General features: G+C 36.7%; 1 protein-coding gene across 1 annotated transcript in view; it reads right to left on the bottom strand.

Moving 5' to 3' along the window:
* Positions 1-14,598, bottom strand: part of ERGIC2 (ERGIC and golgi 2) — a 43,209-nt gene that overhangs the window by 7,834 nt on the left and 20,777 nt on the right. The window contains exons 7-10 of the mRNA XM_025879875.2: positions 13,498-13,599; positions 12,701-12,796; positions 7,823-7,878; positions 6,430-6,528 (exon numbers count right to left, since the gene is read on the bottom strand). Coding sequence (XP_025735660.1) covers positions 6,430-6,528; positions 7,823-7,878; positions 12,701-12,796; positions 13,498-13,599 — 353 coding nt within the window. The remainder of the gene's footprint in view (positions 1-6,429; positions 6,529-7,822; positions 7,879-12,700; positions 12,797-13,497; positions 13,600-14,598) is intronic.

Below are 14,598 nucleotides of genomic sequence, written 5' to 3'. Positions count from 1 at the left end.
TTTCTTCCTTTAAAATTTTAGCAGGCACTTTCTTCTAACAGATAAAAATATGCCCAAAAGCTAGTGTGTGGCACTGATCTATGCACTAGCCTGATCATATTTGATCATATTCTATTTTTTTTCTTTTGTTCTGTTTTTGTTTTTATCTTTTTCTTTTTCCTTTTTTTTTTTCTTTTCTTTCTTTCCCTTTCTTGTCCCCTGGTTTCAGGTCTTTTCTGATTTGTATATTTTTTGAAGACGTTGTTAACCTGTTAGCATTCTGTTCTCTCATTCATCTGTTCTCCTCTGGACAAAATGACAAGACGAAAAAAATCACCTCAGCAAAAAGAACAAGAGGTAGTACCGTCAGCCAGGGACCTAACTCAATACTGACATTAGTACGATGTCAGACCTAGAGTTCAGAATCATGACTTTAAAGATACTAGCTGGGCTTGAAAAAAGTGTGGAAGTTATTAGAGAAACCCTTTCTGGAGAAATAAAAGAACTAAAATCTAACCAAGTCGAAATCAAAAAGGCTATTAATGAGGTGCAATCAAAAATGGGGGCACTAACTGCTACGATAAATGAGGCAGAAGAAAGAATCAGCGATATAGAAGACTAAATGATGGAAAATAAAGAGGCTGGGAATAAGAGAGATAAACAACTACAGGATCACGAGGGCAGAATTCGAGAGATAAGCGATACGATAAGATGAAACAACATTAGAATAATTGGGATCCCAGAAGAAGAAGAAAGAGAGAGGGGGGCAGAAGGTATATTGGAGCAAATTATAGCAGATAACTTCCCTAATGTGGGGAAGGAAACAGGCATCAAAATCCAGGAGGCACAGAGAACCCCTCTCAAAATCAATAAAAATAGGTCAACACCCGACATCTAATAGTAAAACTTATGAGTCTCAGAGACAAAGAGAAAATCCTGAAAGCAGCTCGGGAGAAGAGATATGTAACCTACAATGGTAGAAACAATAAATTGGCAACAGACCTATCCACAGAGACCTGGCAGGCCAGAAAGGGCTGGCATGATATCTTCAGAGCCCTAAACGAGAAAAATATGCAGCCAAGAATACTATATCCAGCTAGGCTATCATTGAAAATAGAAGGAGAGATAAAAAGCTTCCAGGACAAACAAAAACTAAAGGAATTTGCAAACACGAAACCAGCCCTCCAAGAAATATTGAAAGAGGTCCTCTAAGCAAAGAGAGAGCCTAAAAGCAGCATAGATCAGAAAGGAACACAGACAATATACAGTAACAGTCACCTTACAGGCAATACAATGGCATTAAATTCATATCTTTCAATAGTTACCCTGAATGTAAATGGGCTCAATGTCCCAATCAAAAGACACAGGCTATCAGATTGGATTAAAAAACAAGACCCATCAATATGCTGTCTGCAAGAGACCCATTTTAGACCCAAAGACACACCCAGATTGAAAGTGAGGGGGTGGAAAACCATTTACCATGCTAATGGATGTCAAAAGAAAGCTGGGGTGGCAATCCTTACATCAGACAAATTAGATTTTAAAACAAAGACTGTAATAAGAGATGAAGAAGGACACTATATCCTACTTAAAGGGTCTATCCAACAAGAAGATCTAACAGTTGTAAATATCTATCCCCCTAACATGGGAGCAGCCAATTATAAAAGGCAATTAATAACCAAAGCAAAGAAACAAATTGACAACAATACAATAATAGTGGGGGACTTTAACACTCCCCTAACTGAAATGGACAGATCATCTAAGCAAAAGATCAACAAGGAAATAAAGACTTTAAATGAAACACTGGACCAAACGGACTTTACAGACATATTCAGAACATTCTATCCCAAAGCAACAGAATGCACATTCTTCTCTAGTGCCCATGGAACATTCTCCAGAATTGATCACATCCTAGGTCACAACTCAGGTCTCAACCAGTACCAAAAGACTGGGATGATTCCCTGCATATTTTCAGACCACAATGCTTTGAAACTAGAACTCAATCACAAGAGGAAAGTCGGAAAGAACTCAAATACATGGAGGCTAAAGAGCATCCTACTGAAAAATGGATGGGTCAACTAGGAAATTAAAGAAGAATTAAAACAATTCATGGAAACCAATGAAAATGAAAACACAACTGTTCAAAATCTTTGAGATACAGCAAAGGTAGTCCTGAGAGGAAAGTATATAGCAATACAAGCATTTCTCAAGAAACAAGAAAAGGTCTCAAATACACAACCTAACCCTACACCTAAAGGAGCTAGAGAAAGAACAGCAAATAAAGCCTAAACCCAGCAGGAGAAGAGAAATAATAAAGATCAGAGCAGAAATCAATGAAATAGAAACCAAAAGAACAGTAGAACAGATCAACGAAACTAGGAGCTGGTTCTTGGAAAGAATTAACAAGATTGATAAACCCCTGGCCAGACTTATCAAAAAGAAAAATGACCCAAATCAACAAAATCATGAATGAAAGAGGAGAGATCACAACCAACACCAAAGAAATACAAACAATTATAAGAACCTATTATGAGCAACTCTATGCCAGCAAATTAGATAACCTGGAAGAAATGGGTGCATTCCTAGAGATGGATCAACTACCAAAATTGAAACAGGAAGAAATCGAAAACCTGAACAGACCTAGAACCACTAAGGAAATTGAAGCAGTCATCAAAAATCTCCCAACAAACAAAAGCCCAGGGCCAGATGGCTTCCCAGGGGAATTCTATCAGACATTTAAAGAAGAATTAATACCTATTCTCCTGAAACTGTTCCAAAAAATAGAAATGGAAGGAAAACTTCCAAACTCATTTTATGAGGCCACCATTACCTTGATCCCAAAACCAGACAAAGACCCCATCAAAAAGGAGAAGTACAGACCAATATCCTTGATGAACATGGATGCAAAAATTCTCACCAAAATACTAGCCAATAGGATCCAACAGTACATTAAAAGGCTTATTCACCATGACCAAGTGGGATTTATCCCTGGGCTGCAGGGCTGGTTCAACATCCGCAAATCAATCAACGTGACACAATATATTAACAAAAGAAAGAACAAGAATCATATGATCCTCTCAATAGATGCAGAAAAAGCATCTGACAAAGTACAGCATCCTTTCTTGATCAAAACTCTTCAGAGTATAGGGATAGAGGGTACATACCTCAATATCATAAAAGCCATCTATGAAAAACCTACAGCGAATATCATTCTCAATGGGGAAAAGCTGAGAGCTTTTCCCCTAAGGTGAGGAACACAGCAGGGATGTCCACTCTCACCACTGCTATTCAACATAGTATTACAAGTCCTAGCCACAGCAATCAGACAACAAAAAGAAATCAAAGGCATCCAAATCGGCAAAGAGGAAGTCAAACTCTCACTCTTTGCAGATGATATGATACTGTAGGTGGAAAACCCAAAAGACTCCACCCCAAAACTGCTAGAACTCATACAGGAATTCAGTAAAGTAGCAGGACATAAAATCAATGCACAGAAATCAGTGGCATTCCTATACACCAACAAGACAGAAGAGAGACAAATCAAGGAGTCGATCCCATTCACAATTGCACCCAAAACCATAAGATACCTAGGAATAAATTTAACCAAAGAGGCAAAGGATCTGTACTCAGAAAACTATGAAATACTCATGAAAGAAATTGAAGAAGTCACAAAGAAATGGAAAAACGTTCCATGATCATGGATTGGAAGAACAAACATTGTGAAGATGTCAGTGCTACCTAGAGCAATCTACACATTCAATGCAATCCCCATCAAAATACCATCCACCTTTTTCAAAGAAATGGAACAAATAATCCTAAAATTTGTATGGAACCAGAAGAGACCCCGAATAGCCAGAGGAATGTTGAAAAAGAAAAGCAAAGCTGGCGGCATCACAATTCTGGACCTCCAGCTCTATTACAAAGCTGTCATCATCAAGACAGTATGGTACTGGCATAAGAACAGACACATAGATCAATGGAACAGAATAGAGAGCCCAGAAATGGACCCTCAACTCTACGGTCAACTCATCTTTGACAAAGCAGGAAAGAATGTCCAATGGCAAAAAGACAGTCTCTTCAACAAATGGTGTTGGGAAAATTGGACAGCCACATGCAGAAGAATGAAACTGGACCGTTTCCTCACACCACACACAAAAATAGACTCCAAATGGTTGAAAGACCTAAATGTGAGACAGGAGTCCATCAAAATCCTAAAGGAGAACACAGGCAGCAACCTCTTCCACCTCAGCCACAGCAACTTCTTCCTAGAAACATCACCAAAGGCAAGGGAAGCCAGGGCAAAAATGAACTATTGGGATTTCATCAAGATAAAAAGCTTTTGCACAGCAAAAGAAACAGTCAACAAAACCAAAAGACAACCGACAGAATCAGAATGGGAGAAGATATTTCCAAATGACATATCAGATAAAGGGCTAGTATCCAAAATCTATAAAGAACTTATCAAACTCAACACCCAAAGAACAAATAATCCAATCAAGAAATGGGCAGAAGACGTGAACAGACATTTTTCCAAAGAAGACATCCAAATGGCCAAAAGATACATGAAAAAGTGCTCAACATCGCTCGGCATCAGGGAAATCCAAATCAAAACCTCAATGAGATACCACCTCACACCAGTCAGAATGGCTAAAATTAACAAGTCAGGAAACGACAGATGTTGGTGGGGATGTGGAGAAAGGGGAACCCTCCTACACTGTTGGTGGGAATGCAAGCTGGTGCAACCACTCTGAAAAACAGTATGGAGGTTCCTCAAACAGTTGAAAATAGAGCTACCATACAATCCAGCAATTGCACTACTGGGTATTTACCACAAGGATACAAATGTAGGGATCCGAAGGGGTACGTGCACCCCAATGTTTATAGCAGCAATGTCCACAATAGCCAAACTGTGGAAAGAGCCAAGATGTCCATCGACAGATGAATGGATAAAGAAGATGTGGTATATATACACAATGGAATATTATGCAGCCATCAAAAGGAATGAGATCTTGCCATTTGCAACGACGTGGATGGAACTGGAGGGTGTTATGCTGAGTGAAATAAGTCAGTCAGAGAAAGACATGTATCATATGACCTCACTGATATGAGGAATTCTTAATCTTAGGAAACAAACTTGAGTGTTGCTGGAGTGGTGGGGGGTGGGTGGGATTGGGTGGCTGGGTGATAGACATTGGGGAGGGTATGTGCTATGGTGAGCACTGTGAATTGTACAAGACTGATGAATCATGGATCCGTACTTCTGAAACAAATAATGCAATATATGTTAAGAAGAAAAAAAAAAGAAGAAGATAGCAGGAGGGGAAGAATGAAGGGGAGTAAGTCGGAGGGGGAGATGAACCATGAGAGACAATGGACTCTGAAAAACAAATTGAGGGTTCTAGAGGGGAGGAGGGTAGGGGGATGGGTTAGCCTGGTGATGGGTATTAAAGAGGGCACATTCTGGGTGGAGCACTGGGTGTTATGCACAAACAATGAATCATGGAACACTACATCAAAAACTAATGATGTAATGTATGGTGATTAACATAACAATAAAAATTATTTAAAAAATCTTTGATGTATCTGATTATAACACTATGATAAAAGAGTAAAATACTGAAAAGAATATTAATATATCTATTTTAGTTAATAAAAAATGAAATCCTTAATTACAGTTTTGCAAAGACTAGAATTCCTAGTAGCACAGGAAGCTTTACATGTCCTTAAAAGATCATATAGGTGGGGCATGTCACAAAGGACTATTTCAGTAGAGGAAAGGCAACCAAAAACCTTCAAGAAACACAAGATAGAGTCCTTGTTATAAAATTAAGAAAATAACCCATCCATATTTGGATAAACCTAAATTTTAAATGGAATGGAAGGTTAAAAAGTAATAGAAGGTATCTATGCTAGCTATAATGTACTACTTCTGACTGTGTTAATAACTAAGCTATTCTAGAATAACTCTAGGTTTCTGATGTTTGTAAAATTCCCCAAAGAGGTTTCTAAAATGGTACATATGCATTTTAGAACTTTAAACCTATACAAACAATTCTTCTTATAATGTTGAAACTTTCTTTAGTTCTTATTCTTTCTTTAGTGCATATGGAAAAGCAGGTAAGCCCTATTAACATATTTAGTTTTCATTTATTTAGAGAGCTTTTAAATTCTATTGTTTTCTGCTTACTTATTTTTTTTATGTCTTTTTTTTTCCCTGCTTACTTTTTACTCTAATTTCTTTTGTTCTTATGGCTCATTTTTTAACATATAAATTTCATCCACAAGCAGGAAATTCTCTCTACATACATCTCCACATAAAATTATCAACCAGTTAATCTACTTAAAGATTTACCTATTTGTCATAAGAGGATTATTAAAAATGTGTTAGTATTAAAGTTATAAAGGTAATTGTCTGCATGCAAATTCCCACAGTAATTACTAAATACTTACGATCTACAGCAATTTTTTCAGTTCCATCCAAAGGATTAATAAGTCCTGGAACAAGCTCTCCAAAAGACAAATGATCTATTCTGTGAGAAAAGTTGTAAGCTAAGAGGAATAAAATAAAATAAATTAAGCAGAGTAATTAAATTATTCAAAACTACATGTTACTTATTGGTTCACATTCTTATCTAATCTCAAATGAAAATATCTCAAATCTGTAAGTGTACTATAGTATTTAAAATTACATTATTTTGAGAAAAATGCATATAATATGTGGAAATAAATGTGTAACAGTAAGTACATTCTAACAAAATGCTCTATCTCAAATTGTATAATTACATACAAATTAACTTCTACAAAATAGTACATCTAATCCTGATAACCAAAAATATAATAGTAAGTCTTTCCTTGTCCAAATCATTTTATAAAGTAACAGGACTGTTAGAACTGGAATGATGTCAGGGCGCCTAGGTGGCTCAGTCGTTAAGCGTCTGCCTTTGGCTCAGATCATGATCCCAGGGTCCTGGGATGGAGCCCCGCATCGGGCTCCCTACTTGGCGGGGAGCCTGCTTCTCCCTCTCCCACTCCCCCTGCTTGTGTTCCCTCTCTCTGTCAAATAAAAAAAAAAATCTTAAAAAAAAAAAGGAACTGGAATGATGTCCATGTAGCCAAATAATGAAACCGATCAGATATATTTTTAATGCAAACCATTGCTAAACCTGACAAACTGATTTTTTTACGGAATTTACTACTTGTTTTTGTTCTCTAAAGAAGACTTTATATATTTTTTTTTAAGATTTTACTTATTTGAGAAAGAGAGCAAGAGAGTACAAGCAGGCGGAGCGGAAGAGGGAGAAGCAGACTCCCCGCTGAGGCTGAGCAGGGCGCCCAATATGGGGCTCAATCCCAGGACCCCAGGATCATGACCTGAGCCGAAGGCAGATGCTTAACCGACTGAGCCACCCAGGCGCCCTCTGAAGGAGACTTTAAAAACTAAGTTTTATGACAATGATTACACAAAACTAACAGGTATATTTTATATGCATGCATGTGTCCCGATGTACACTTACATATTAAAATAAACTTCAAATATATGCTCTTCATCATCCATAAAAATTAGCATAAATGTGTACAAAATGATATAAAGCACACCAAGGCTCTGTTCCCTAACCCTACCAACTTCTGAGCTATGAATAAATAGAAACACAGGTAGTTTAAAGATAAGAGAAAATGGACTAGAGTCAATATATTTATTCATTTATTTTCTCCTTCGGATATCTGTTTTGACAACAGCCCACTTTGAAAACCCTACCTTACATCTGCACTCAAAACAAAAAAATCCACATACAACACTTTTTTCAATGACATCTTCATGGAAAAAATTTCAGAAACTGCTTACAGTCATGGTTGACAAGTGCTGCCAAATGTGCATGACCTCGGGGATGTGGAATGGCCCTGAAAAGAGGAAAAAAAGATTAAAGTACTAATACTTAAACATAACTAATTAAAACCAGAAAGAGGATCTTTCCTAAGTTATATAACTGTCTTAATATAAAATAAAAACATCCTTGTCCTATGATTTAAGTAGGTAAGTCTACTCATCTCAGCCATGCAATAAACTGGGGGCTGCCAAACGGTTTCTGTGAAGTTATTTTAGGCTTTGGGGGTCAAGATGCAAAACTGAAGATATTATGCTATTAATTTTTAGTTAATGTTATTATTTATTTATTTAAGTTATTTAAGTTAGTTATTTAAGAAGAGAGAAACATTTTCACAAACTTAATGACATTCAAAATATAAGAGTAATAAAAGTGAGTGCTTTTTTTGTAGTTCAGGTATTTTTGCTGGGAGATAACATTTTCCTTAACTAGGGTTTAGAGTCAGTGTTCCCTATTTTCAAAATTGGTCACAAAGATTTATCCGTTATGAAGATCTAGAATGAAATTTTACATATTTTATCTTTGAAAATATTAATCCAGGGGCATATCTTTTAACTGAGTATATTCGTTACTTGGATAGAACTCTATGAGGTTCTTCCCTTGGTATTTCCTTTTGGTGTGTCGTTATATAACACAGATTGATCACTTGCAATTTAAGGCAGAATTTCCTCAAGCGCATAGTTAAATACATTTTGAAACGTGGAAATTTCCTTTGCACCTGCATCAAGGTCATAAAACACTTCAGGAACTACAGTTTGAGGTTGGAAAATACATACAAGTATAAGAATGGAGATCTTGCTTCTTGTTTTAACTTTTGACAGTCAGGCTGTCCCAGCATGGAAAGCAAGAAAAACCACTTAAATTCATTTGACATTACTTATCACTGAAATAGCCTTACCACAATTTAAGTTTCATATTAACGCTGTTCGTCTTATAATTTCAGGCTAAATTCATTAAGAAACATGATCCAGTCTGCATAAAACTTAAACTTCCAAAACTATTCAGTGTTCAATAAAAACAGATGAAAGTAGTTTTCCTATTCAGAAAAATTTCAATCTCAGCCCTTACCTCAAAAAAAAGTCACAAAAATAAACTAGACCACTGCTAAGCTGTCAAGCTGTCATGCAGTAGGGCAAGTTAGAATCCTTAGCTTTTCTTTCTGACAAAAGTTCATGGAAATGACAATGCTTAAGTCCATGAGAGCAAATGAACTTCACTATCAACATTATCAGCTCAATAATACATGACAGATTCAAATATTTTCTGTGAAGTACTGCCGATGATACTAATGGATAACCACAGGCTTCAAACACCTTACATTTTCACAAGCCTTGAAAATTTATCCACATAAGCCTTTTTATGCTTCATACCTATTTACCACCAGCAACATACTGATGTTCTCTCAATTTCTTTAAAAATATTTTTGTCTGTAGTTGTTCCACGCAGGCTACCTGATCACTTCAAACTCACCAGTGACTCCTCAAAAAAAAAAAAAACAAAACAAAAAAAACAAACAATAAGCAGTATTGGTAACGTCTGCTCACTCAGCAAGAGCTAAGGGAACCCACTAACACCTGCCAGGCTTTTAACTGACTACTGGACGCTGCTTTCACTGTCCTCAGCTGCCAGAGCACTTTCTCACCAAAAAGCTAATTCTCCAAAGCAAATTTATTTTCCCTGGATGCATTTCTTTGGTTGGTGCAAACACACACAATCTCACCAAGCTCCCGCTAAGTGGCTTTCCTTCCTCAGCTAACCAGTGAGTCACGTGTCAACCTACTTTGGCTACAGTCTCAGTTTCATTTTTTACTTTTACAAAGAAATTCTGCCTGTGCTTAGATATTCCCTTTTAAATTTTTTAATTTTCCTGAGAGCTAGTAATGTTGTGATGAGTGCTTAGTCTGGTGATATTTACATCTCCTATATCCTTTCAGCACAGCTATAGTGTCCCTGCATAATAAACATGACGTTCTGAAGTCAAATTTGATAAAATAATCCACACTCCACTGTGCCTTAAGAGTACGTTGGAAACCTGTATTTCTTTCTCTTTTCTGACAGAGTAATACAAGAAATCAAATGCTGTGGTACAGCAATACACAAGGCATTTGTAATGCTGTCCAGCTGTAACTGTTATAACTTATTCTAATTTGTAGTGCCCCAAGTAGCAGCACAAAGTGATGAGTCATACACAGTGACTGTCACAATTGCTCAAATCCTGGTATCGTAGTGCACAAGGAGCCACACGTAAACAAATACACATGACTGTGTTCCAGTAAAACTTTATTTTTGGACATTGAAATCAATTTCATGTATTTTTCATGTGTTATGATACATTGTCCCATGTGATTTTCAGTAAAGATTGTTTTGAAAACTGTAGGGCTGGGAGGAGGCATTTTGGGTTGTCACAATCACCAGGAAGGAGTCACAATCAGCATTTAGCAGACAGCAGCTAGGGAAGCAAGGCAACCCGCAACACAGTGACGCTCTCACACACAAAAATATTGTCCAGCATCTTGCATGACTTCCACTCTAAGTGGCATTCATGTAGGTGAAAAACCTATGAATAATGATCTGAGTCTAGAACTTAACTCCATTCAACTACACAAAGTACTCTGTTGTAGTTTCAATATATACTAAATTTCCTAGGAAATGGGGGGAATATTATACTTTTTTTGGTTTGCAGTATCACAAAGAGTTGTTCCCTATTTCAGAATCAACAGAAATACCATTCATGATATTTGAACGGCCAATACGTTTCATTCTGCATATGCAGTTGATGTATACCTACTGATTCTACGTGTATGTGGCAAGTGTCTGCCTACTCCATTACCTTAAGGTACTCCTGTTCAAACATTTGATTATTGAAATACGTATTATTGTTACAAATCTTGTTTTTATTTCTTCTTTATATTACAATTGAGGGTGATATTGTATCTTAGAGGTAACATGAGATCTTCAAAATGATCAATACTGAACATGGTAAACATAATACCAAAAATTAGGAGTGGGTTTACAAGATATCCCAGAGATGATAAGGATAAGATACAAACCAAATATTTTTCCATCTGGCCTCTCTCATTCATGGCATGAGTTATCACATGGAGAGACAAGTGAAACTGGGAATAAAGGCCATAATATAGAGGCTAATGAAGTATTAGTTGAAGTTTCCCTCTTTTAGTTTGGGAGTGGGATATTGTTTGTATCCACAAGTGCAATAAAATCTTCTAAATTTCTTTGAGCCAACTATTATCTATAGTTGCATGATACCAAGAAATTCCAAGCTATAGAATTGATCCTGGCAATAGCAAGAAAACAAAACATGAATGTTAAGAAGAATGGGACAACAAAAACAAATGTTTGACCTGATCACTGTAAACACTGAAATAATTCTGCATAAAAGATTTAAGCTATTTATTTCTATATATAACAAAAAAAATCTCCAGCAATGCTTTTTCCTGCTTTATGGCCTTTCCCTCAGCCTGGATGCCCTTTCTCCTCTCTATATAAAATTCCTAATCATTCACTAGTGTTCAAAGGTTTTCCTCAATAAAGCCTCTGCTGATGTGCAGGCTAAGTCAGGTACCCTATTATATAGTTTCTTATTGGCCATACTTCTCCTATACAACTATAATTAAATAATTAGTGTAATTCACTGTTCAAAGTTTGGATTCTCTCACAGAATGTCAGCACCATAAAGGCAAAAACGCTTTTTCTTTTTTTCACCGTTTCATCTTTAGTATCTGGCATGGTACATGCCATAGCCAAGTTCTCAAAAAATGTCTTTTACAATGAAGAATTGTTTAGCTCTGCAACTCTAGATGGATGGAAGAAAGGAAGGGAATAAGGGAAGCAGGGAGAAAGGGAGAGGTCAGAGTATTTATTTATTCAGAAATTTACCAAGTGTTTTTATCCTATGACAGTTTCTCTGCTGGGTGCTGCTCATGAAGGTAGGTGTTCTGGCATTTTTTCTTAACTTTTACCTACTTTATCTCAGGCACTACTAATTTTTTTTTTTTAATTTATTTGAGAGAGAGAATGAGAGAGAGACCACGAGAGGGGGGAGGGAGGGAGGGAGAAGCAGACTCCCTGCCGAGCAGGGAGCCTGATGCGGGACCCCAATCGCAGGACTCCAGGACCATGACCTGAGCCGAAGGCAGATGCCCAACCAACTGAGCCATCCAGGCACCCTGGCATTACTAATTTCTAACTACATCAAAATACTTGTCTCAAATTAGCCAGGGTTTACATTTTGATGATGATTATCAAAAGGAAAAACAGAAAAAAACCTAATACCATCCACAACATGAACAAATTAATGAAATGTCTAGGTAAGAGCTTCCTGGCTATTAAAACTTGGCAAGTAGGTTTTCATTCATATCTACCTACAGCTCATTTACTTTATTTATAAACTATAACATAACTGTTTTCCTTTTGTTTTGAAGCAGTTTTTTTTTTTTTTTAAGATTTTATTTATTTGAGAGAGAGAGAATGAGAGATAGAGAGCATGAGAGCGAAGAGGGTCAGAGGGAGAAGCAGACTCCCTGCCGAGCAGGAAGCCTGATGCGGGACTCGATCCTGGGACTCCAGGATCATGACCTGAGCCGAAGGCAGTCGCTTAACCAACTGAGCCACCCAGGCACCCTTGAAGCAGTTTTTAACAGTCTTCTCCATCCTGAGATCAAAACCCTAAACACAAATCTCAAAACATCAAATATATAGACACACAACACTTAAAGCAGCCCTTTAGCAATTACGTATTATTTGATTAGCAAAGAATTTACTTTTAAACCAAGTTGCCAACTTGTCTAAAGTATTTTCAGTAAGGGAAAAGAACATACTTGCCCACAGTTATGTGAAAATTCCCTGCTACTTTATTGACATAGAGATGACCATGAATCCTGCAAGCATCTGGAGGCTGTGAGGAATCATCTTCCCTGTTACAACATGAGAGGAAGGATTACTGACAGCACACTCGACAGCACCATTCTGTGGTGGGAAAATTTTGTAGAGAGGAAAAAAAACATCGCTAGAAATATATTTACACCAGTCTAAAATTCCATGGTTCTTCATATCTAACCACAGGATTAAGGCCAATAAGAGTGGAAAGTTTGAAGGAATTTGTCCAATAAAAACATATTTTGTCATCTCTTTCTGGCACTTTAGGGGTCAAGGGAAGATGGAAGTAAGAATGAGGGAAGGACAATGACAGTTTCTTCTTAAGCAAATGTAAAACCTCTGTATAGTTTTAAATTTAAATGATCATTTTTGTGATTATAGGATTTCTAAATATATCTAACCTATAAAAGAGAAAAGTAAAATAAAAACACAAAATTCCTAACTAAAATTTATACATCCTTATACAATAATGACAAATGTAATTAATTTGTTCTTAAAACCTAACATAATTTTATATGGAATTTACCATATACACATAAGAGGAAATTAAATGAAAATAATATTATTTGTGATAATCCTGATCAATATCACAGGCTATAAATTTAAGAGTAAAAAGAAACATCATACAGAATGATTACATTTTCTCTAAGAAATATGAGATTAGAGAATAAACCAATACTAAAACTATGTCATAGTAAATTCATAATAAATAGATGTACATTTAAAAATTACATCTCACCTTGGTGGAAGTGCTGTTGATGCACTCTTAAAAGCACTTTTAAATATCACGTCTTGAAGTGAATGTTCTTCTTGCAGTCTACTCTGAATCAGCTGCAGCATTCTAAATACAACATAAATAAGCAATAGTTAGAAATACAGTAAGGTACACAAGAAAGCCAACACTTTTTTTTTTTTTAAGATTTTATTTATTTATTTGACAGAGAGAGACACAGCAAGAGAGGGAACACAAGCAGTGGGAGTGGAAGAGGGAGAAGCAGGCTTCCCTCGGAGCAGGGAGCCCAATGTGGGGCTCGATCCCAGGACCCTGGGATCATGACCTGAGCCGAAGACAGATACTTAATGACTGAGCCACCCAGGCGCCCCGAAAGCCAACACTTTTTTAAAACTAACAATGGTTAGCTGACTTAGTTAACCCATACATTTATTATTATAGGTCTTGATTCTAAAATAAAGTACCAAGTTTTCTTTGGTCATTTCCTTAAAAGAAGAAAAAGTGAGGTAGGGTGGCTAAAGGTTTAACAGGTGAGGTCCATAAGCATGTCTGATTGCACTGATAATGGATGTGCAGTCAGAGTCACTAAGAAGGAGCTTCTGCTCACCTGGGTATCTAAATTCATCTTTCATGCATGCATGTAGCTCTGACAAAATTCTTACTTTTTATCAGGTATTGAATAAAGTGTTATAGATACAAAGAATAAGACAAGTACAATTTGGTGGACTTAAGTGGGAGGTTACTGGGGTATAAACCCATACCAAAAGCATTTAATCCTCATTACAAAATAGGCCATAGTGCCATTTAATATCACGTGGTGTCTCCTTTTCCAAGAAATCTAAACATTATTCTATGACAAGACCATTCTAAACAAAATATTATACTCTACCTATACTTTTTAAAAAGAATATCAGCATCTTCAGATTTACACACCTAAAGACTTAAAATCTTTGGATCTAATGCTAGCAGAAATTATACGTTTCTATTTGTTGTGTGTCTTGTATTTCCAGAGTCCAGTTTTAGTGCTGGGTAGTGGAAAAAGAGGTTGATGACAGCAAACTGTGTGTGTGTGTGTGTGTGTGTGTGTGTGTGTGTGTGTGTGTGTGT

Source organism: Callorhinus ursinus, unplaced genomic scaffold (genome assembly GCF_003265705.2).
Source record: "Callorhinus ursinus isolate GAN/ISIS: 27379988/994484 unplaced genomic scaffold, GSC_fseal_2.0 scaffold27, whole genome shotgun sequence".
NCBI lineage: Eukaryota > Metazoa > Chordata > Mammalia > Carnivora > Otariidae > Callorhinus > Callorhinus ursinus.
This window is presented reverse-complemented; position numbering and strand designations above follow the sequence as displayed.